We start from the raw sequence: 25941 nt of genomic DNA, 5'->3' as shown, positions 1-25941 counted from the left end.
TCATGCATAAGTGATAATTGTGTTTTAATTATGTTTGATTTTTTGGTTGCATGTGACCTTTAAAAAAAGTTCAAAGCAATATTTTTAGAAATTCTTGACAGTTAGATGGTGTGGTTGTCTAGGTTTCTGAAACTCATTTGATAGTCTTATGTCAGTAGATAGGTTTATTCTGAATTTGTTTGTATGAAACACCACACGCATCAGTTTTCCTAATACCAGTACATGGCCATAGCCTGTGATTAGTTGGACCAAACAGTTCAGTTTTAGACTTCATGATCATCTGAAATACACAATGCCAGTTTGGAAAGTGGTCAAATGAAAGATATGTTATATTTGGGATTATACTTTCTCAGTAAAAGACCGATTCTAGTACTTTTTTTTTTTTTCTTTTTTCTTTTTTTTTCTGTTTTTTTTTTTTTTTTGGTGTGTGTGTGTGTTTGAGCCCCATCGAGGATTCGAACCCACACCCTCAGAGTCAGGCACCTAATAAAGTTCTAGAATCGGTACTTTACTGAGAAAGTGTAATCCCAAATATAACATATCTTTCATGATCATCATTCTTCACAACTGATATGAGAACACTCATACGCATCACCCAAGTTACCTCACCACCAAAATCCTTCAGTCGCCTCATCTGAGCAGCGTACGTCACTGGGGGCCATCTTCTTGCATAGGATCCACTCTCATTCTTGTGATGTATATTATATGATATGGCTGAAAACTGCTCATTTTGATAGAATTAGAACAGTGTGCCATTAAACTTCAGGAATTAGGATTCAAGACGCAATTATTTCCAGGCAGTTATTTGAAGGATTGACATTACTATGGTTTCACTAAAAATAGTGAAAAAATAGGAATACTCTGTATTTTGTTCTTATCTGATGTTGAATAATTTCCATGAATTCTCCAAAGTAAACGCTTGATTTGGGAACATATCATCCACTAATTTAAAAATAGGAATACTCTGTATTTTGTTCTTATCTGATGTTGAATAATTTCCATGAATTATCCAAAGTAAACGCTTGATTTGGGAACATATCATCCACTAATTTAAAAATAGGAATACTCTGTATTTTGTTCTTATCTGATGTTGAATAATTTCCATGAATTATCCAAAGTAAACGCTTGATTTGGGAACATATCATCCACTTAATTAAAAAATAGGAATACTCTGTATTTTGTTCTTATCTGATGTTGAATATTCCATGAATTATCCAAAGTAAACGCTTGATTTGGGAACGTATCCTCTTAATTAAAAAATAGGAATACTCTGTATTTTGTTCTTATCTGATGTTGAATATTCCATGAATTATCCAAAGTAAACGCTTGATTTGGGAACATATCCTCTTAATTAAAAAATAGGAATACTCTGTATTTTGTTCTTATCTGATGTTGAATATTCCATGAATTATCCAAAGTAAACGCTTTGATTTGGGAACATATCCTCTTAATTAAAAAATAGGAATACTCTGTATTTTGTTCTTATCTGATGTTGAATATTCCATGAATTATCCAAAGTAAACGCTTGATTTGGGAACATAACCTCTTAATTAATGAATAGGAATATACTCCGAAAAGCCCATATTACTGGAGTTGACCTCCACAAAATTTTCATCATTTACATCATTTACCTGACACCAAGTCTGTTGTACAGATACTAGCATTAGAGGAAACAGCAGCTTGGAAAGAAATTTAACTTTCACAATGAGCAACATTTTGTTATTGCCTGTTTATCAGGAACCAGTACATGTGTCTCCATTGGCAACTTTGTGTCTACACACAGTACATGCTATGTGGCCAGTGTTTGGTGAAAGCACAGGGTGTTTATGTGGAGATCTATGGTGTCCGGGCACTCCCATTAAGCCACTGCTTTTGACAACTCCATACGGTCGTGTTCAGTGATCAATGTGCTGGTCTTTGAGAGTCGTCACCAAACAGTCTACACCACTAAAGGATCTCTCCCTTTTGTGGCTGGATTAATACATCCATTTGACTTGCACCTTGCCTAGTGATACCAGTGTTCATATCACAGTGTGTAGTTGCCATTCTATGTTAGGGGCTGGAATTATTCGTGGTGACTATTCATGGCTGCTTTTGAATTGGAATAGTTGTAGGTTAGTAAACTAGGAACAAGACTACACTTTAGCATTGGTAAAGCACTCGTTAATAAAGACGCCAAACAAACTACTATTTGCCTGCATACATGTTGTATAATAGTTGAACTCCTTGAAGGCATTTGTTGGTAATTCAAATGATGTCGCCTTGGTTAAAAACATGAAATGTATATAATTCAGCGATAACAAACCTCTTTATATGCTTCACAGATTGGCTTTAATTTTGGTATTTGTAGATTTGACTAATACAGTAAACTATGTTTATAAACACTCAAAGGATCCACAAATTTTAGTTCATTATTGTCATAGTTTGTTGTACTAATTTCAACTGCAACATACTAGTGGTGTTCCGATTAATTGAAATAATCGAAAATTGGTCGCAGTGACCAAACAACCAAGCAATCGATCACATTTTCCCATAATCGAACATAAACAATTTTTGAACTACTTTTTTAGTCTTTGAAATACTTGACAATGGAACATATCGTTGAAGTTGTCAGTGCCTGAAAACGTGTTTAATTCATAGAAAACTGACTTCACTAACTGAAAAGCCATGACAGAATATTTCTTGAAGACTCCAGAAAGTTTATGTTGATGATATATAAGTCATCACTTTAAAGTAGCAAGTTGCATCATGTTATACATATCTGCAATAATAACCTGGATAGGAAAATCTGAAAAATGACGCTAACCAATTTTTTTCGATGATTGTTTGTTGGTAATGAAGCAATCATCAATTGTGAGATTTCAACCAATTCCCAACACTACAACATACAGCAAGTGACTGGGATAAAAAAAAACTGTTTGTTATAAGCCTGGCTCACTTTGACAGATCTTACCACCAATACTCTTTTTGACAGTTCATGTATTAAATGAAATAATGTAATAAGGTTAGCGCAATCATATTATTAATCAGGTATTGGTAAATTAACAAAGTGCAATATGAACAACTCGAAACAACATATAACGGCCACCTGTTTCCTTCAAATTACTACAAATAATTTGTCATGACAGTCTGTTAACAACCAGTACCAAGTCAACACTATAGAACAGATTAATGACATTTAGCATTTTTTCGCTAAATGGGTTATTGGCACCATTTACAATTCATTCGCACAGTTCTAACACTTCCCTGGCGAATGAAATACACTCGTGTATGTAACGTTAAACTACAATTCTAATTGTGTCATTTCTGATCGCCTTCGTTGACACTTCAGCTAACATGGTATGCAGTGTATTTCATTAAACATTTGTCTCAACCTTCGGTTAATAAGACAACATATGAAGGAATCACGTGGTCTTTAAATTAATTTGTGTGGTATAAGACTATATAAGAAGTTGACAGACATCTCTACTGAGTGTCAAGTTTCAGTGGCCGTCAGTTTCTACATGTGTGCCTGTGTGGTATTCCTGTCTCCATGGAGGGAACGTATCACAAGGCTTCTATAGATATACACCTTTAACAAACTCACAATAGAGAGCTGCTTTAATGTCCCCATAATTCAGTGTGGTAACATGATATCCAAGCTTTACTAGGAGTGTTTCATTGTTTATGAGAAGGTTGATCAACTGATTTTGCTATATTTCTACCAAGAAAAATATATTTTATTACCCCAATACAACATTTTCTTTCTTGGTAATGAATGTGTTTTCAGGACCGATTGCGATTTTCGTTGAAGTCAATAATTAGAATGGAGTCATCTGTATGACTGCAATGTTATTTGGATATAATTCAAGGACACAGATCCATGTTTTTTTGTGTATGATGTATTTGTTCCCTTGAGCTTTTTTCATTCCACTTGGGGGCGGTGGGGTAGCCTAGTGGCTAAAGCGTTGGCTCGTCACGCCGAAGACCCGGGTTCGATTCCCCACATGGGCACAATGTGTGAAGCCCATTTCTGGTGTCCCCCACCGTGATATTGCTGGAATATTGCTAAAAGCGGCGTAAAACTAAACTCAGTCAGTCATTCCACTTGAGAACAGGATTCATTCTGTTGCCTCTCTCAGATGTGTTGAACTCCAGTGAATGTTGGTTTAAATACCAGTTTACACTGGTTAGGTTTCAGTGATTTTCAAGATGATGAAATTATTCGACATCAGATAAGAACAAAATACAGAGTATTCCTATTTCTTGATGACAGTGCTGGAATTTGCTATGCAGAGTTATGCCCCTTCTTCATACCATGATCTGCTAACTGTGGGTTCGAGTCCCAGAGTATCCCAATTATGATCTTAGGGTCTCAGCACAATAGTCATGAATTAGATGTTCACCAAACAGGTAAATATTAAATTCAGTCTTCCCTTGGTCTATATTCTCCTTCCAAATCAAATTGACATATGGTATTTCATGTATATATAACAGAAATGCTGTTCAAATGGTTCCTAAGCTGATTTAAAGACAATCATATCATCTTGTGTAATTGTAGACACAGGAATGTTGCTAGTTGACGGGAGAGTATTACATTTCCATGAGCTCAGACGTTTCTTCTTTTCAACTATTGATTGGTTCAGTAACAATGTCAAGTCACCCAAACACTGAGATACTTACAAAGGCTGTGATAAATATTATATAATCAGAGTAAAGATTTGATTTTAAAGCCTTATCTCAGGTCCATGCAGATAAAGTTGCAGATAGGAGGCTGTATCTAATGATGTAAATAAGCTGAAGTAATATTTTGTGTGGTTTTTTATCGGAATTTGTGGCATTGCCGAAGCTGCATAAAATTTCCTTAAAACATGTATAGGATTATAAAGCAAAATAGAGGATGAACTTCATAGTTTCTGAATGTATGAAGGTTTCCAAAGTTGAATATTGACCATCGATCATTGTTAGAGAGTCTTTATTAAGAAAAGGAAAATATGTTACCGCAGTCTGTATGTTTGCTTATCATTAAGAGGTGTGTCCAAAGTCAGACTGTACCTTTATTTTGTTGTACATTTATTTACTGCATGACATTTACACCAATGATATCTACCCATAACATCTGTCCTCATGACATCTTCCCCCATGATATCTACCCATAACATCTGTCCTCATGACATCTTCCCCAATGATATCTACCCATAACATCTGTCCTCATGACATCTTCCCCAATGATATCTACCCATAACATCTGTCCTCATGACATCTTCCCCAATGATATCTACCCATAACATCTGTCCTCATGACATCTTCCCCAATGATATCTACCCATAACATCTGTCCTCATGACATCTTCCCCAATGATATCTACCCATAACATCTGTCCTCATGACATCTTCTCCAATGACCTCAATATCCATGGTATCTACCACCATGACATCAACACCCATGACATCTACTTCATTACATGTTGGCATGACATCTTTCCTTTATGTACCTTTATTTTGTTGTACATTTATTTACTGCATGACATTTACACCAATGATATCTACCCATAACATCTGTCCTCATGACATCTTCCCCCATGATATCTACCTATAACATCTGTCCTCATGACATCTTCCCCAATGATATCTACCCATAACATCTGTCCTCATGACATCTTCCCCAATGATATCTACCCATAACATCTGTCCTCATGACATCTTCCCCAATGATATCTACCCATAACATCTGTCCTCATGACATCTTCTCCAATGACCTCAATATCCATGGTATCTACCACCATGACATCAACACCCATGACATCTACCTCATTACATGTTGGCATGACATCTTTCCACAAATATCGGGATATAGTTCAGATTCTGTAATATATTGGGTCATCCGCAGAAGATGATGTCGTACACAGAGAGCTATTATGAATTTATGACATACACAGTTGGGCAGAAACCATCCAGTCAATATGTCTCAATATGTAGCGCAATATCTCTTTTAAATTATTGAGGGGCGGTGGGGTAGCCTCGTGGTTAAAGCGTCCGCTCGTCATGCCAAAGACCAAGGTTCGATTCCCCACATAGTACAATGTGTGAAACCCATTTCTGGTGTCCCCCGCCATGATATTGCTGGAATATTGCTTAAAGCAGCTTAAAACCAAATTCACTCACTCACTTAAATTATTGCAGTATATCACGATATGAGAATCAGGGCAATATCCAGCACTGATATCTACCCCCAGGACATTTACACTCATGACATCTTCACTGTGATATCTATAACCTTGACATTTGCGACTTGCTATCCAACCAATGAGTGATCACTTGTCTTGATAACAGTGTACAATCTACAGCTAAATGTCCAAAAGAGTCTATGACCGTCCACATCTGTTTGTATGTACAACAGACCTCTTCAATTGTATAAACTTAAATACCCGTCATGTATATATTTCTCCTTGTGAATATGTTGTGTATCAATTGCTTGATAACGGTGTTAGGATCAACACCGAAATGTCGCATCCACCACAATAAAAAAGTTGTCTATCCATAAAAGGCGTTCCTCGTAGATCATTTGACAGCAAATAGCAGGAGAGAGAGGTGTATAATTGCTTTGTATCTATGATTGGATAATTTTCCAAGGCCTTCACATTTGAACTAAGTTGGTTCAATACCTCTCAATGTCTGGAAACAAATTTAACTCACAGGTAATAGCAGATGATTATTGTGCACAAAATCACCAGCCAAAATGCCTCTTCTGAACAGAGTTGGGCACAAATCTATATTCAGTATTGCTGCTGCATTTACGCAGCCCTTGATGTATGTAAGTTATTCTTAGTGCTAGTGTAAGATGTTTTGGATGCCCTACTGCACTAATAATAATGACCCTTAAGACATGCATAGAAGCTGCAGGGTTCCCACAATACCAGGAAAACCTTGAAATTTCACATTCCATATTCCAGTCTTTGAAATATCAGGGAATTTGAAAAATAAAATCATGGAATAATCTTGTTTTTATATTTTTTGCTGCACTTGATGTTTTATTTTTATTATGTCATCTTATAAATCGGTATGAATGGAGAGCTGTAATGGGAGATGGGAGGCTGTATATAAGATATTTTATTTTAGACACAGTAATATATGTTTAAGGGTGTCAACATATTATCATGGAATAATAATTCATATGAAAATTCATTATTAATTATAACCACTACAGGCAATATATTAGGATTCAGATATCAGGAAAATATAAATATAGAATATTAGTTTCATCATGCATCAGTAACAGCTTAGAGAAAGACTCCTGTCAAAAGTAGTAAAACTCATCTCACAGACATACTATTAAAAAAAGGTGTAAATTACGGCTGCACAATTTCACAGATGCTCAAGATAAAATCCTAGCCTGTTTTGATAAAGTAAACATGTCGTTAAGATCTAGCCCAGGGTTAAGCATCCAAACATCCTGTAAAAGTACCAACGAGATTAGTGCCAGTTGAAATAGGATTAACAGGATTAAGAGTACTCCCCCCGGTCTGGTCATAGAAGTTGTGTTTGTAGGACACACCCCATCTTGTATATTCTGTATTTCATTGGTTAATGTAGGTTACACCCATTTTTGTATCAGTCAACGAATCATAATCTCTGTATTGTTTCAATTTTAGATAAATAGTCACCAGTTCCAATTATTTTGGGTGTGACCCCACGCATCCCAAGGCGGGATAGGTCTGCCGAAATGCCAGCAGGCGAAGGCGACCTCCAAAGCATATAACTGAAAAGAAGAAGAATTATTTAGACAGTAGGGTTTAGACTCCCAACACAGGTCATCTCTAGCCCTCACCCATGTTATTCTGATCTTGTAAATAAAATTGTGATTAGCTTCTTGTCACTTCGGACTCTATGCTGAGTTAATTCCCCCCAGCAGACCAGCACGCCAGTTAGATAAGGGGTATCACCGGGAAACCTCACTTGGGCCCAAGACCCTTATCATAATAATATCCTTGGAGATATGTTGTTGTGTCTGGAAGAAGCAATATTTGTCTTAAAAATATCTTGGATTTTTTTTCACAAAAATGTTGAAACCCTGAAGATGTGGGTTGAATCCCATATTCTCCAGGTTATGTCTCTGTGTATCCCCATACCCATGCTAGTGGGTTTCACCAAAGTGTTAAGCGTTACATAATGAGACCGGCATCACTTCAGGCCTTCCTCCCACATCAACCTGATGAGAAGTTCACTCACTTCTCATGGGTACAATGTGTGAAACCCATTTCTGGTGTCCCCAGCCGTGATATTGCTGGAATATTGCTAAAAGCAGCATAAAACCAAACTCACTCACTCACTCACCCATGTTAAGCTGAGGTGCAGTGATAAACCTGACATAGTTAAAGCAGTTTCTATGATGAATCCCTGATTATCTTTTCAGCATCATTAATTTTAAAAAAATTCAAAACGATAAGAGAAATACTTCGCTGATGATTATATGATATCATTTGTGGTCAACAACTATCAGATATTCTATCCCAGCCGAGTGAGTTCTGAGGCCTGTATGTTTTAGTATTAATTAATTAATTTTAAATGGCAAATCTCAATGAGAACAAGTCCGAATGTTTGTTTCATGTGAAACTCAACACTTAGGCAGACTAAGTGTCCTTGAACTTAGGTGGGATTTACTGGTTTGTGATGGATCAGTGACAACATTATAAAATCATTTCTCTCTTGAAATGAAAGTGAGTGAATATTTCATGTGTTTCAGATCAGCGTAGGAAGCATCGGAGAGATCTACAAGATACGTATCGCCCACGACAACACTGGGAGCCACCCAGGCTGGTTTTGTGATGAAGTGAGTCTTCAAACATTGCCCATGTTTAACTGCTGCAGTCAAACGATCTGTATCTTGTCACAGTTTGCCAGCATTTTATAGAAAATGTTATATAATGAATAACTAAAGTACCTGTCTCTTTGACTCAAAGGCTAAATGAACAGTTTTTGTTGTTGGGGTTTGGTTCCAATGATTAATGAACTACCACTTTCAGACAAATACCTACTGAAATGTTATAGTCTGTGTGTTGAATAACATTCCTAGATTTTTTTAAAAACAGATTAACAGTTATTCCGGTTGTATATATTTTGTATACAATCCCCTGATTTTGTTAAAGTGCCTTGAGCATGTTCCAGTATGTAGATACAAGTACATTATAAATGTCCAGTATTATTATTATCAGAGATCAGTACTTGTCACTGATTAGTACTTGTCATTGGTTAGTACTTGTCATTGGTTAGTACTTGTCAATGGTTAGTATTTGTCATTGGCTAGTACTTGGCATTGGTTAGTATTTGTCATTGGTTAGTACTTGTCATTGGCTAGTACTTGGCATTGGTTAGTACTTGTCATTGATTAGTGTGTGTATGTGAGTTAAGTTTTACGCCACACTCAGCAATATTCCAGCTATATGGCGGCGGTCTGTAAATAATCGAGTCTGGACCACATAATCCAGGGATCAATAGCATGAGCATCGATCTGTGCATTTGGGAACCGATGACATGGGTCAACCAAGTCAGCGAGTCTGACCACCCGATCCCATTAGTCACCTCTTACAACAAGCATGGGTTACTGAAGATCAATTCTAACCCGGATCTTCACAAGTACTCCTCATTGACCAGTCCCTTGTTACTACCAGGAGAGACACCCTCTCTGCAGCAGCCAGTTTATCATGCACTGTCTTTGTTCTTGCCTAGTGGACACTGTTGTCCACAGGTCTGACCAATCCAGACTAAACTGCTTCATAGGGAACAGTGTTTCTATAACATTACAGACTTCAGCACACAGTTCACTCCACCACTTTCTTGTGATTAATAGTTCAAGTTGATTTGATGTGTGTTCTGCCTGCGTAGGTGCGCATGAAGGACATCGATACAGGGGAGGAACTTGTGTTTCCGTGCAAGAAGTGGTTGGCCAGGGATGAGGATGACCACGAGACGTGCAGGGAGCTGCCAGTCACACGTCCAGGGGACCCACATCTTCCATGTAAGCTGAGTCCAGGGGAGACTTACCTGGCACCTGGCACGTCTAGGTTGTCATGGCATTCAGATGGCATAGGTCAAGGCTGTAACTTAACACCTGTTCCATGCTAAGCATATTTATATTGAAGTGATATAGCATTGATAATGCTGACTAAGCATTAAATACCGCTGATTTGATTAAAATATGGTTGATAGTGCTAACTATCATGCACAAGTTCTGCTGACTTGGCAAAAAGATTAAGATGCTAAAGTACAGCATAAGCTGAATTGACGTAAATATGATATAGTTGCTGTTTAAGCAAAGAAACACTCTATCTGTCATTCTGCAACTGCAGAAATTATATCAGTCATGTATCACATTGTGTAGCTTGTATGTTTATGGTTTTAGCTCAGCTTACTTTCACACTTGCATTAATGGAATTGTCACCTGTTGATCTGGTGTATTGTCTGCAGTGCTCAAGTATGAGGTGGACGTAACTACAGGGAACTTGTGGAACGCTGGCACAGATGCAAATGTATACCTGACCATATATGGAGATCGAGGAGACACAGGGGTTCGTCAGCTGTACACTGAGAACAGGCAGAGGAGTTTCAATAAAGGGCAGGTGGGTGCTGCAAAGGGAGGGTTGGTTTCATGAGGTACAGGTGTTCAGTGTTTTACAGGTGAGTTTTACAAGGTGAAGGTTGGTTTCATGAGGTACAGGTGCTGAACATTTTACAGGAGAGATTTACAAGGTGAAGGTTGGTTTCATGAGGTACAGGTGTTCAATGTTTTACAGGTGAGTTCTACAAGGTGAAGGTTTGTTTCATGAGGCACAGGTGTTCAACATTTTACAAGTGAGTTCTGAAAGGTGACGTTTGGTTTCCAGAGGCTCAGGTGTATTACTGGTTCTACAAGACAAAGGTTCGTTTGGGTTCTTAAGTGGTGCTACGTGGGCTAGTGAGTACAAGGTGAAGGTCGTTTCAAGAGGCACAGTTTTTCAACTGGTTCCAATTCTACAAGGGGAAGGAGGGTTTTCCCAGACCAAACTCCAAAATGCCTGTGGTGTCTGTTAAAGTTTACAGTCTCAGCTTGCATGAATATGTACATGATATTTCACATGGACACAATATTGGACTGCATGTGAAAGAGTGTTTGTTGTGTATTGTAGACGGATTCTTTCGAAGTGGAAGCGGTATCCCTCGGGCACTTAAAGCGGGTCATTGTCGGCCATGATGCTACTGGACCAGGTTAGTTTTAGTTGAAAAATCTTTACTGGATTAAAACGATTGTATTTTTTATGAATCTCTCTCCTATTGTTTTGTATTTTATTTCTTTAATATGTATTAAGCTAATCTCAAGATGACTCTTGGTATGAATTGGTTGTCCATTATACATGTATGACAATGATATGATATCACCCAGTGTAGTATACATGTATGACAATGGTATGATATCACCTGGTGTTGTATACATGTATGACAATGGTATATCACCTGATTTAATATACATGAACAACAATAGTATGATATCTCCTGGTTTTATATACATGTATGACAATTGTATGATATCACCTGGTGTTCTATACATGTATGACAATGATATGATATCACCCAGTGTTATATACATGTATGATAATGGTATGATATCACCGGGTGTTATATACATGTATGACAATTGTATATCACCTGGTGTTCTATACATGTATGACAATGGTATATCACCCAGTGTTATATACATGTATGACAATGGTATGATATCACACAGTGTTATATACATGTATGACAATGGTATGATATCACATTGTGTTATATGCATGTATGACAATGGTATGATATCTCTTGGTTTTATATACATGAACAACAATGGTATGATCCACTGTTTCAGGGTCTGGTTGGTTCCTTGAACGTCTTGTCATCAAAGACCCTACTTCAAAACAACAGATCTTCACCTTCCATTGTAACAAGTAAGTGTGCTACACTGTGAAGGTGTTAATAATAATATTAATAATGATAATAATATTCGCCAAGTACACTGTCATCAAGCTCCATATTGTTCCCTTGGTTAATGGTAACTCCAGACATCAGAAGTGTTCCCTGATTCTTTACCAGGAGCACAGACCTTCTGACACACTGGCTAGTGGAGAAGGCTTCAGTGTTGGGGAGTCTCCATATTCTCCAGAAAGTTCTGGGGCAGTGGGGTAGCCTGATGGTTAAAGCGTTTGCTCGTCACGCCAAAGACCCGGGTTCGATTCCCCACATGGGTACAATGTGTGAAGCTCATTTCTGGTGTCTCCCGCCGTGATATTACTGGAATATTGCTAAAAGCGGCGTAAAACCAAACTCACTCACTCACTCCAGAAAGTTCTTGCTTCCTGAAAGAAGTCGCATTCACTGTCTGGGTTGTGCTTAGAGAGGGCAAGGGTATCTGAGCTGATGATGAGGCTTCCCAGCCTGACTGTGCCAGGACCACAGAACCTCTCTGTGCTGCATTATGTTTAAATCTGTAAAATATTATAATGTTAACTATATGTTGTAATAAATATTCTTGGTAAGAGACATCTACTGAGTATCAAGGGAGCAGGTTATATGTTTTTATTGCCAAATGATTTGTTAACAGCTCATGTAAACAGTCATATGTTTTCCGTGTGTCTTCAGGTGGCTGGATGAAGGAGAGGATGATGGGAAGATTGTTCGTGAGCTGCGAGTGCAGAATGATTACACGGACGACATCCTGGAAAAGAGAAACGTATGTCATTTGTTGGTGAAGCAAATTTAGAGCTATATGGACCACACATGTGTAGTATACTTCCTGAACCAATAAAGTGTTTTCAGTCAGTGATTTTCATGAATATACCGTTCAAACAAATTAAGGAACATCTACAATTGGAAATCAGTGTTTTACCCATGATCCATCACAGATGAACTGTAGTCATCTAAAAGAATTAGGTTTGGGATAACTAGTTATTGGGATAACTAGTGGCAGTCCAAGAATTGTGGGTTTGAGGTTACCGAATCATCACCACCATCAGTATCTTCAGGGGATTCTGGAGCAGAATGTTTCCTGTGTTCTACCTTTCAGCATAATGGACCTGGTCAGGGGACCATGCTTATTGTATTTGGATGGATGAAGAATAAACTTGGAGGCCATTATGAGCTATTTACCAGTCTTGAGGGGTATATGCAGAGATGCCAACCATTACGATTTCATCATAGTCGCTATGAATTTTAGCCTCAAACTACACCAATACAATTGCACTAGAAATTCTACAAAATTTGCTATGATGAATGTGTATTTTCAGAGAGACTTGGTGTTCTTTGCATGGACTTTGTATCTTTTATTATGTGTGAATATATGTATTTTCAGTGGGAGTTTGAGAAGTGGAAGTTTGAAAATCGGAACCAGGTGATGCTATTTCTCGCACTCTACAGGGAAAGCTCTGAGAATTAAACTTGACGGAACCGTGGATGGACTTGGTGAACCTAAGGATCAAACTGGTTAGTGCTCCACCATTCTGCTCACCATTCTCATCTATAGAACAATGTTCAAGCATAGGTACCATATACTTCACCTTAGGATCTTGTTGTGTCAGTGTGCATGGAATGTTTGCATGCTTTCTAAAGTAAGCTATTGGTAAATTTCAGAGGATTCTGATAACTGAAATGTTTCAGGTGACAAATTCTTTTATTTCAGACATGCGATGCTCAGCATACCTTGGCAGTGTATATTCTATCATAGAACCTGTCAAAAATATTTTACAAAATTGAAACTGAGAGTATATGTGATAAATTGTTGTATGAGTGAATGTTAGATTATTCAAAAGACTTCCAGATGTTAATTTATATGAGATTTATGTTAAACTATGTGAGCTCAGTTCAGTTTGCGTTGTTTGATAATCACCTGTCGAATTGTTTACCTGACGTTCTGACCTTTCACCTGCTATTCAGGTGTGTTCAGTGTGCTCAAGAAGAAGAACATGGTGGCCGTCTTCAGCAGTCAGACCAATCCCAACTTCCACCTGGCCATCGAGAATGGCCGTCTGCTCGGACATGTAAGTTTGTTTACATGAATACAGGTATCTAACATAGGGGCCGCCATCTTGGTGCACATCAGGTGATATAAGCCCTGCATAATGATACTCAAACACATATGTTAATCATCAACCCAAAGCCCGTATCAACCCCGGACATCCATATCTGCCCAAGACCCTAGTATCAACTCCAGAGACTGATATCAACCTGAATCCCATATCAGCCCCAGACATCATGTCAGCCCAAGATCCTCACATCAAACCTGGAGCCTCACATATCAGCTCCAGCCCCCAATATCAACCTGAGGCCTCCATAGTGCCAGCGCAAGTATGGTTTTATGGCGCTTTTAGCAATATTCCAGCAATATCAAGACACCAGAAATGGGCTTCACACATTGTACCCATGTGGGGAATCGAACCTGGGTCTTCAGCATGATGAGCAGACGCTTTGACCACTAGGCTACCCCACAGCCCTGCCCACCTCCTTATGAGCCCAAGTACCAAGCTGTATGATATAAAAACTTCCATATAATGATGATATGCCATACAAACAAAGAACCTTTTACTTTGTAAGATATTGTTGAGGGAAAGCTTGCCATGCAGACATTTTGGCAATGCACTAAGAGTAGGAACACCAGTATCCCGTTTGCATAGATTGATGCTCATGCTGTTCATCACTGGATTGTCTGGTCCAGACTTAATTATTTACAGGCCGCTGCCATATAGCTGGAATATTGCTGGGTGTAGCGTGAAACTAAACTCACTCACTCACTTGGGGACTGTTCATAAATTATCGCTAGGGGTGGTTTGATTATGATGTACAATTTTGATGGAGAACCCCTGCATATCATGTACAAAATTTGAATGACTTCCCATAATTTCTAAGCATATTTTTTAATGTTTTATGTAAAATTGCTTAGTACATGTGTACAAAATTGATTACCTGCCCAGAACAAAATGGGTGAACCCGCCTTAAAATCATTATTATTTTTTATAGGATATTTATATAGCGCACATATCCACGCAACTAGTGCATGCTCAAGGCGCTGGTATTTTTTTTCCCTTGATCACTGGATATCAATCTCAACGGCACATCGTATTATCAATCTCAACTCCCTGGGGATCATACAACTCTTGCAGCCACTAGGCACACCAAGTTAGTGTGGCTTTCTCATCCTAACAGGGTACCCATTCACAGCTGGGTGGACTGGGACACATAGTCACAGTACTTTGTCCAAGTTTACTGCACGTTGCTGTACCCGCAACTAGGTGTTTGCACGTGTTCATGTGGCCACTATCTGGTCATATACCAACGGATTCGTGGGTTCTTTTAAGTGCACAGGGTTGTGTACTGTACACTAGGGGTTGTGACAACACTGAAAGAGTCTGCACACAAAATTGACTCCAACGTTTTTACACCCAGTCACAGGTGGGCTCGATCCCGGCACTCCAAGCTCGCTGGATCACCAGTCTGGCACCTCAGCCAGCTCGCCCACCGCTCCCCTTAAATCATCATCATATCACACACACACACATTTTTGGTCTCTGTACATATCTCTCATTTTTTCATGATTCCAGGGAAAGGGAGGGTCCCTGTGTGAGTTCAAAGTGCGTGTCCAGTCTGACCAGTCTGTGATCCTCGAGGCCCTCAAGAATCCCCTACAGTTCGTCACCATCGGAAGCAATGGTCGCCCTGGTGAAGTGCGGGGAATCCTGGACTACGACCCCAATCAGAAGTTCAGCGTCTTCTGCAAGGTATCAAGATTTAAATATCTATCTGCTTGACAGCGTGATTAATCAGTTTCAGGACCATTGATTTGTCAGATTTAGACCTTACTACAGGCCATATATTACATAGCTATATCCTTAACACTTGTTCTTCTAAGGACTGCCTCCGTGGTGTAGTGGTTAGAGCGTCCGCCTGGAGAGCGGAAGGCCGTGGGTTCGATCCCGACCTGCAGGTTCAGACGAAAGTTTTGGGTAAAATCATGCTATTCGCAAAAAACGCGTGCATACCAAGAAAAAGAGCGTTAAAATATGGTACTTGTTGGTCCCTGCCTGGCTAATAGCAGTGAAAACAAACCGGCATTAATGGGTACAACAAGGACTGGTTGTCTCGAGTCAGTATAATGTGTCTGAGTGGGATGTACTGGTATTCATGCTTCACTGTGGCATGGTATCTCAGTGGGCTAGCACTAAAAGCCAACTTCAGTCTGGGCTATGGTATACACATACACACGCATGCATGTCGTCATAAGATCGCACAATAAAGATGGATATAGTAAAGTTATAATGTTCGGTTTGAAATATTCTCAATCACGACGTTAAACCCAATTTCACCTCACCTCACCTTGTTCTTCTAAAAGACCCAAACAAAAGATATTAAACTGGATTCTGACAATTGAGTATCTGTCATGTATATGCAGGGAATGTTCCGTGAGCGAGGCATCGTGTTGTTTCGCACCTCTCCTACCCAGGCCATCAACGTGGACCAGGACAAAACAGTTTTCGGGACAGGCAAGTGTAACAGAGCGGCCCACTTCCGTGTCCACAAGGTCTCCGAAGGTATTAGGATGTTCGAGAGCATGATCTACCCCGGAAACTTCCTCCGCTTCAAGGACGGCAAGATAGACTGTAGTGTGAGTAATTATTTGTTGATCAGGGACTTGTTCCACAAAGCAATCAAACTGGTACAACTGTAGTACTACTCTGGGTAGAAGTACCGCATTTCCTCTAATAAGCAGCTGTTCTCTAATAAACGCCGAGCCTCTAATAACGGCTGGGGTATAGCAGTTCACAAACAATTCACGGTAATTACACTCAGTAAGCACAATAGGGTTGGGCCTCTAACGCTGGGTCTGGAAGTCTGTTGATAAAAGTCACCTGGGCACTTATAAGAGGAAATATGGTATTTGAGTTAGAGTAGTCTTAAAGCTGCTGTAGTTTCTGCAACTGGCCTCTAGGCTATTAAAGACAAACACTGTTGCCAGTTTGGTACAGGCTGACAAGGGTGAGAAAGTGTGTCTAGAGTTGACCATTTAATGTTGCAATAAAAGTGCTTCGAAGATGGATGTTACTTCATGGATGTTTGGGGGTGTTTGTTAGCCCAGACGTTAACATTTCAAACAGTCAGTTTAAAGCACTGTTTGTATGATTTGTTAAATTCAAATAGTCTATGTCATTAAGAACTTATAACAAAGGATGTAAGCAGTAGCACTTTCAAACCAAGCAGAATTTTACTTGTTGGAGAAATGATGATTAAAAGTATGAATTTCAAATGTTGTTTTAGTGATTGATTTTGAAAGATTGGTAAAGAAATATTGTCAAAACTTGAAAAGCATATGAAAAATGTGAAAATGTTCATCTTTGGCTGAAATCAAATACTGTTCTATCATTATTTCATGCAGGGATGTTTTGTAGAATGAGACAATCCTTCTAACCAAGAATACGTTAGTTTAATAGTTTGAAGTATCCTAGTACCACTGACTATTGTGCAGATGTTTTTATGTGGACAATGTCAGAACTTTTTCATTTAACATATTACATCTATTCCAGGGTAGAAAAGATGACCTTTGTCAATTCATCGTGGCCAAACACCATGACAAGGGCTATGTAACTCTACAGTCTGCGATAAGCCGAGGCCTGTATGTGGGGCTGACCACTCAAGGTCGGATACACCCCACTGTCGACACAGGGGTGCAGAACATCTGGCTCTACCCGGAGGTTGTGGAGTGTGAGTGTTTGGAGTTTTTGATTAGGTCTATTTAGAATAAGATTTTTTTAAGCTGTGATGGCTACATTTCCTAAAATGGGTGGTGCTTAGCTAAAACCAGATATAAAGCTTAAGGCAGGTAGCAAAATTATGGATATAGTTTTGTGTGCTGAAAAGTTTGACTTTAAAAGTATTGCAACAATATCACAACAGAAAATTAACCTAGTGCCAATATTTGGAATAGAACCAGATGTAAGGCCTGATAAGCAAAAACATACACTGGGCTACCAATTACACCTTGATTATTATACCAGTATTAATTTCATTTCATATAGTTAGCAGTTAATAACCATTCGGTTCATTATTTAGGACCATTTGTCCTTTTTCTAATTTGCATATAAGGAAGGGGAAACAAGAAATAAATTGTTTCAGTGCTCACCACATCAAAGTGTGTGTACTGTTTATGATCCTTGTTGCAGTTGGTGTTCCAAAACAGAGAGGTGGTGCATCCCATCGTACCCCTAGAGAGTCCTCACGGGAGAGGGACCGCCATTCCCCTAGAGGGTCTTCACGGGAAAGGGGCCGCCGTTCTAGAGGGTCTTCACGGGAGAGGGGCCGCCATTCTAGAGGGTCTTCACGGGAGAGGGGCCGGCGTTCCCCAAGAGGGTCTTCAAGGGAACGTCGTCCCAGGTCTCCAAGGGCAGAGATAGAAGGTGAGAAACATTACATGTTGTCTACTGCCACCCCGTAACCTTCAGCCCACCTCACCCTAATTCCCCTAGGTTGGAGAAGAAGGTGAGAAACATGGATGTTGTTTACGATCAAGGATCAAGAGTAAAATGGTTCTCAGGTACAGATTTGCTGAAGACAACTAAATTCTGCAATTTCCAAAATATTTACACCTTCCATGTGAATTCATACTTTTACTGTGACAGGAAGGTTTTCTGTGGCCATGAAATTTGTGCATATAAGTTGTCAACATTCCATAACTCTAGAATCACCCAACAATGATGAGTTTATTACAAATGTATAGTTTGTGTTTCTGTATCTGTTGAATGGTTGGTTGGTTTATTTGTTGTTTAACAACGCACTCAGCAATATTCCAGCTATACAGCGGCAGTCTGTATATAATCGAGTCTGGACCAGACAATCCAGTGATCAACAGCATGACCATTGATCTACACAATTGGGATACAATGTCACCAAGTCAGTGAGTCTGCTAACCACCCGGGTTTGGCCAGGGGGAAAGTTTGGCCTGTTACACCGGTCTTCATGGGTCGTATCTGTTTGAAGTATGGAGAGACTGACATCCACTTTATGTAATCGAGAGGCATTTGGCCCCAAATCCGGACATATACAAGTTACCATCTTGGTGCTACTATTTATAGATATGATAAAACCATGAACTACAGCTTTCAGTGTCAGTGATGCAGAAAATGCACCACAGTTTGTTTATCATCAGTAGATTTCCTTTCTGTGTATGAAACACAAGTGTTGAATGTTACTAGATGGGGACTGGAAGATCATCGTCAGCTCCTCGGAGAGCCTGGAAAATGGTGAAGTTGCAATTGTTGCGTATGGTGACAGGGGCTGTTCTGGTGCCATTATCCTCGCCGGCCCTGCCCAAAATGGAACGCTCTTCCAGACTGGCAGCAATGATGAGTTCAAGGTGGGATATTGATGATGTTAGGAGTCTGTTTCTTGCTTGAGGCAAAATTTTGTTTCATGGTATGGGACAGCAGCTGAAATGAGATTCAAATTTATCACAATGGCTGCAGTGTGTCAAAAGTATATGATTAGAGTGCAGTATGGTGCCAGGTTGATTGGTGTCACATTATAACCTAGCAAGTATGAATCTTACTTTTTCACTGTCCATGTAGGCCTGGTAGCATTTGGCTGCTGTGATATGGCTGGAAATATGTCTGAATGTTGTCCATTTGGCTGCAGTGCTCGGGAACCGCCTCCGTGGTGTAGTGGTTAGAGTGTCTGCCCGGAGAGCGGAAGGTCGCGGGTTCGATCCCCGACCGCGTCATACCAAAAGATGTTAAAATATGGTACTTGTTGGTCCCTGCCTGGCGCTCGGCATTAATGGGTACAACAAGGACTGGTCGGCTCGGGAGTCAGTATAATGTGTCTGAGTGGGGTATTCATGCTTCACTGCGGCATGGTATCTCAGTGGGATAGCACTATAAAACCAGCTTAAGTCTGGGCTAGTACAAGCAGCCGCACATACACATACACACGCATGCACGTCGTCATATGAGCGAAATATTCTCAAGCACGACGTAAAACCCAATTTCACCTCACCTCACCTGCATTGCTCGGGGAAAACTTTGTCATGGTACCTTGTGTATTGTCCTTGAAGAACAGTGTCCGTTCTCTGCAGAAATAGTCAGTAATGTGCAGAAACAGATTCCTTTGGTCACAAAATGCAAATTAGTGGTAAAAGTTTTAAATGGTTCAATGAAAATTAATGATGACACCAGGTGTTCACGAAGTGGGTAAACATGTCCCCCAGTGGCAATGCCAGGCACCAACTGCTTATAACAGCTATTACGCCGCATAGTTTCAGTCCAACTTCCACAAGTGTGGCAAGTTGTACAAGATCCGTCTGGAGTTGATTCCCAAGAACCCAACCAAGGCTCCATCATGGAAGGTGAGAGAGGTCAAGATGCAGGACCTTAAGTCTAAGGAGATGCTCAAATTCCAGTTCAACCGATGGTTGTCACGGAGACAGGATGACGAGGAAATCATGCGAGAAATGCCAGTTGTGAGGCCTGGCGAAAATGTTCTTCCAGGTAAGAACAAAACGTTATTCCATTGTCATACATCTGCTTAAAGGAGAACAAGTGAAATGTTCAAAAGAGATGTCAGACACAGGAGACAGTTAATGAAAGTGTTGCTGTGAAAAGACAGACAAATAGGAACCATTTTGGAAGCTCTTAAGCGCTAAGATAAGTCGTGAAGCTCTTATTAATGTATGGCACTTTCTATCTTATCTTAAAGCGTCGAAGCTCAAGGCCCTGGTTTATTCAGATCGTGTCTGTACTGTACCCAGTTATTACTGCTAATAAAATATAATCACAACATAGAAAAATTCATCTCTGGAGAGAAGACCAAATTTGCAGAAAAAATGGTCCCCTTTACTAATATAGATGGATGCAAACCAATGTTTGATCATATTTTCCTCTCTCTCTCTATTTTCTTACTTTCCTATGTCCCTATTCCTTCTTCTTGGTACTTTATTCATACAGTCATTATCATGTCTTCTCCCATTTATTCTGCAGCTTGAATATATGTATTCTCTGTATTATCCAGCTGTATGAATATTGAATTACTTGCTATCGTAATAAAAAAAATATATAAATAAATACTGTCTGTACTGCATTGGATGACACATTCACATTCACAAGTTCCAGATAAGAAGTGCTATATTCAGGAATCAGTACTGCTAAATATTTAAGCAGGCATGAGACTGTTTCAAATAGAAACATGTTCAGAGAAAAACATTTTATAAGTGAAACCAGCAAAAATCAGCATCTGCTGTTTTAGCTAAAGGTCAAGGTCAGATTGCTCCTGTCCGTTCAATGTGTCCAATCAAAATGTGGCTTATTGTGACATACATCTTATCGCTTGTACTGAATACTCTCCCACATTGCTGATGAAGGAATACTGTTTGATGTATATCATGATTGGAAGGTGGGGTAGCCTTGTGGTTAAAGCGTTCGCTTGTCACACCGAAGACCCAGGTTCGATTCCCCACATGGGTACAATATGTGAAGCCCATTTCTGGTGTCACCCGCCGTGATCATGCTGGAATATTGCTAAAAGCAGGGTAAAACCCAACTCACTCACTCATATCTCATGACTTTTGCATGATGGAGCTTGTATACTCCTTAGGGAGCTGAGAATTCTACTGATGCATCGTGATGTTACAATGTCAAACACTCTGTGTCTCACTCTAAGTACCTGTGTGATTATTATGATGATTGTGTTTCAGTGTTGTCCTACGTCGTGGAAGTGATGACTGGGACAGAGAGAAACGCTTCTACTGATGCAGATGTTCACCTGACCATCTTCGGTGAACGTGGGGACTCAGGGAAGAGAGTGCTCCGTCTGTCAAACAACAGAAACAAGTTCAAGGCAGGACAGGTCAGTTGGTTCCTTATTTCTGACTATTGGGACCACAAAATAATTCAGAGGGTGGGGTAGTCTAGTGGTTAAAGGGTTTGCTCGTCATTCCGAAGACCCGGGTTCGATTCCTCCACATGGGTACAATGTGTGAAGCCCATTTCTAATGTCCCTCACCGTGATATTACTGGAATATTGCTAAAAACGGCATAAGACAATTCGCTCACCCACCTGCTCACCCACTCACTCACTCATAACATAACATAAGTCCATTTGTATAGTGCTAGTTCCATGCTAAATGCATGCTCAAAGCGCACAGTTGAGAGAAGATTCAGGGAAGAAAAGCTTGTCTGAAAAGATGGGTTTTAAGGCTTGTTTTGAAGGTTGATAGAGTTCCTGAGAGACGGATCATCTGAGGAAGAGAGTTCCAACATGAGGCAGCGGCAAAGGCAAAGGCACGTTGACCATAAGTTGTCGTTCTGACTTTAGGCACACTGAGAACTTTGATTCAGAGCAGAGGGAACGGCTGGGGACATAGTGGTTGAGTAAGTCCGAGAGACTCACTCACTCACTCACTCATAGTTCAGAGGATGTCACATCTGTTGGAACTTGTGTACCACAATTCTTTCTGCTATTTGAGGCAGATCTTCTCTGCCAGATGTCTCCAGTGTTTCCAACACCCTTGACCTTTTCTCTTGCAGACGGACTCGTTTGAAGTGGAGGCAGTACACCTTGGTAAACTGAACAAAGTCCACATTGGCCACAATGCCACTGGTGCAGGTGATGGCTGGCACCTCGACAAAGTCATCATCAAGGAGAGTGAGAGCTCCCGTGACCAGTACATCTTTCCTTGTGACAGGTGAGCTGTTATCCCAGATTCATATTGTAAAGTTCATGTGATACTGCTACTGCAGGTCGACATGTATGTCATGAAGCGTCTCACAATGCAGCAAGAACTTCCCTACATTCCTAGAAATGTCATGTGTTAAAAAACAGCAGATTCTGTCACGTTTTTAACGCTTGCATGTTTAGATTTATGTGATGTTTAGATTTATATTGATATATATATTCGATCTTAAAGCATGTTATGCATTTGGAGATGTTCTATGTGATATATTTTGTTATGTGTTTAATTCTGTTGCTTCTATCATTGTATAATGAATACTGGTATAACAGAATCCATCTGTTACATCTCACAGAAACCGATTTAGAGATCACAGCAATCTGTCTGCCAAGATGATCAGGGAGCTGTTGTACAAAACAACCTTAGCGTTTCCAGTGTGTTAGGTCTATGGGACTTACGATCACCTTCTGTAACAGGGGCAGTGGGGTAGCCTAGTGGTTTAAGTGTTCGCTCATCACACCGAAGATCCGGGTTCGATTCTCCACATGGGTACAATATGTGAAGCCCATTTCTGGTGTTCCCTGCCGTGATATTGCTGGAATATTGCTAAAAGTGGCGTAAAACTAAACTCACTCACTCACCTTCTGAAACAGATGGCACTTCCCACATCTTCACAACCAGAACATGCCTCATGCATTGTTTAACATTATGCATTGAAATCTCTCAGAACACTTGATGCCAGATGAAAATCAGTCAGAAGGTCAGTGGTTTGTCCCATGGCAATGTCATACAAAAGATGTTAATGGATGGTATTTGATGTTACCCTGACTGGCATTCAGCATTAGAGGGATTAATCAAGGACTAGTTGCCTTGGAGTCTGTATAGGATGTCTAAATTGGCTGTACATATTACTTTGCAGCATGGTATCTCAGTGGATATCTATAAAACATACATACAATAGAGGTCCAGATTAGTATGTACTACATACACATACATCACTATGTAAGTGCAGTAATCTTGTATATGATGATAAACCTCCTTCTCCATCTAATAATTATGGACTTGATTCAGTGCGTAATTCAGCCACCTCATCTTTGCAGTTGAGAGGATGCTGGGGTTGTGGATCAGTTGGCCAATATGGATGCTGTGAATGAGTTTCTGTGTGATGTGTGTTTCCCTCAGCTGTGACATGGCAGATTATCTAACAATGACTTCTTCGTTGCTTAATATCTCAATATCTCACTCAGCAATATTTGAGCTATGTGATGGAGGCCTGTAGGTAGCTAAATCTACATCAAACAAAACGGTGATTGATATTATGAGCACTGACCCCCATGTCACTGATTCAAAGGAGCATAATCTACCAGACGTAAGAAAAACAACCACCTGTTACATTAAGTTGCCTCTTACATCATTCATGGGTTGTTGTGGACCTATTCTCATCCACAATCTCAGTGGGTACCACCTCATTCTGTTGCTTACACTATCTTCAACTATCTCTGGTTTCAGCAGATGGTTTTGAAGCACAGTGTTCACTTATAACACTGAAGACATTTCATTTCCCTAAGGATCCACAATTGTATTACTTCACTTTTCGTGTAACTCTGCCTTCAGTTATGTTTGTTGGTTTCAGATGGTTTGATTCTAGCTTGGAAGACCGACGTATCGAGCGAACTCTGCATGTCAAGGGTATGTGAACAGTTACCTCCCTTTGTGATGCTCCATTTCCCAGCATGCACTAACCAGCACCCATGCTTTTTGTGGATGATTGTGTCAAGTCACTAATCCTGTCCATGTTGAAATTTATTCTGTCTTGAATGTGCATGTCAGCTTGTTGTTGATGTAAGATCCAGAACCACTTGACTGTTTGTTGTGTTTATGCCAATATTATGTCGTTCATAATACTCAAATACTCAGAAGATTTAATATGCTTCAGGTGTATGCTTACAGACATATAATTTGAAAATTGGAGAGTTGGGGTTTTATAATTGAGACAAAACAACAATGAGGTAATATTTTGATATTCTTTCTGTTTCATAGTATTTTTAATTTAAGTGATAAATATGTGAATTTTTGACAGGGATGGCTGGATTTGCTATTGGGAGTTATAGACTTTTGAAAAACTGTATGATAAATCTTATAAAACACATCATAAGACCAAGTCTTGCACCTGTTTTACACCTAAAAAAACACCTTGTTCACATGTCACTCACTGTCTCACCTGGTTGCTATGGTAATGGTTTTAACACTACAGGCACTTTGCTTCTTTCTCAGGTAATGGTTGTTGTTATGTTGGCAAAATCAGACGTTTTATGTTTTCTAAATCAGAAAGATTTGATGTGATTAAATGTGAAGATATTGAAACAGAAAAACAAACCTTTTAAAGCTTTTTAAAAAGATTTTGCCAGCAATATTTAATGCTACTGGTGTTTTTCTGTCCTTTCCTTTGATTTTGTGTTATTGCTGTGATATCAACGTATTAATGCATTATGTGTACTGTATGTGATATGGGTTATGTATGCTACGTCAGGGCAGATGATAGACGAAGGTTAAAATTGATCTGAAAAAGTTCCAAAATTTTAATTGGTATTTTTCAGTAAAAATGAAAAGGCATTTTTCAAAAGTGAAATGATCTATTTGAAAATATTCATCAAAGCTGTTTTTAATCATTTGTAGTCATAAGTAAAATAGTTTATATTTTATATATCTAGAAAGTTATTTTCTACAACAGATTTTAGAATTTTTGGGATATATTTACTGGTATTTTTAACTAACCAGTTTTAATGAGTTTGTTAATTGTAACATTGTGTATGATACATTACTTAGATAACAGAACAATGATTTTAACTAATCAGCAATGATTATTGTCAAAATAGTTACAAATACAGAACTAGGTAGTGAAAATAAAAAAAAATCAGTAACTGTTAGCAATATAAAGGGAACACTGTTATAGGGTTTTTTTAAAGCACGGTTTTATCTATTTGCTCTGTATATTTTCTGTAAGTAATCTCATTATTTAGTTGTTTTAGCAGGGGTAGCCATTTATGCATCTGTATATGTAATAGGAACTGTTATGTTAGTTATTAAAGAGAAGGGTAGCTCTTTTTGACTGTATGAATGTTTTGTAAACTTATTCTGGTACTTATACAGAATATTCACGATCTAACCTTTTGTCTGCACTCCTGTTTTCAGTGTGTAATAATGTTTGCATGATTGTACTTGCATGTGCATGCTTCATCTGTTATACATTGATAT

General features: G+C 39.3%; 1 protein-coding gene across 1 annotated transcript in view; it reads left to right on the top strand.

Moving 5' to 3' along the window:
• Positions 1–25941, top strand: part of LOC124291640 (lipoxygenase homology domain-containing protein 1-like) — a 114270-nt gene that overhangs the window by 29489 nt on the left and 58840 nt on the right. The window contains 18 exon segments of the mRNA XM_046728690.1: positions 8722–8808; positions 9861–9993; positions 10443–10594; positions 11141–11219; positions 11857–11935; positions 12627–12717; positions 13336–13380; positions 13382–13466; positions 13917–14020; positions 15578–15754; positions 16426–16638; positions 17555–17732; positions 18191–18424; positions 19220–19380; positions 20284–20509; positions 21712–21863; positions 22544–22701; positions 24320–24375. Coding sequence (XP_046584646.1) covers positions 8722–8808; positions 9861–9993; positions 10443–10594; positions 11141–11219; positions 11857–11935; positions 12627–12717; positions 13336–13380; positions 13382–13466; positions 13917–14020; positions 15578–15754; positions 16426–16638; positions 17555–17732; positions 18191–18424; positions 19220–19380; positions 20284–20509; positions 21712–21863; positions 22544–22701; positions 24320–24375 — 2410 coding nt within the window.

This window comes from Haliotis rubra, unplaced genomic scaffold (genome assembly GCF_003918875.1).
Source record: "Haliotis rubra isolate DU_JTF1 unplaced genomic scaffold, ASM391887v1 Scf499, whole genome shotgun sequence".
Classification (NCBI taxonomy): domain Eukaryota; kingdom Metazoa; phylum Mollusca; class Gastropoda; order Lepetellida; family Haliotidae; genus Haliotis; species Haliotis rubra.
Note: the sequence above shows the minus strand (reverse complement) of the source record. Positions and strands in the feature narration are given on the sequence as shown.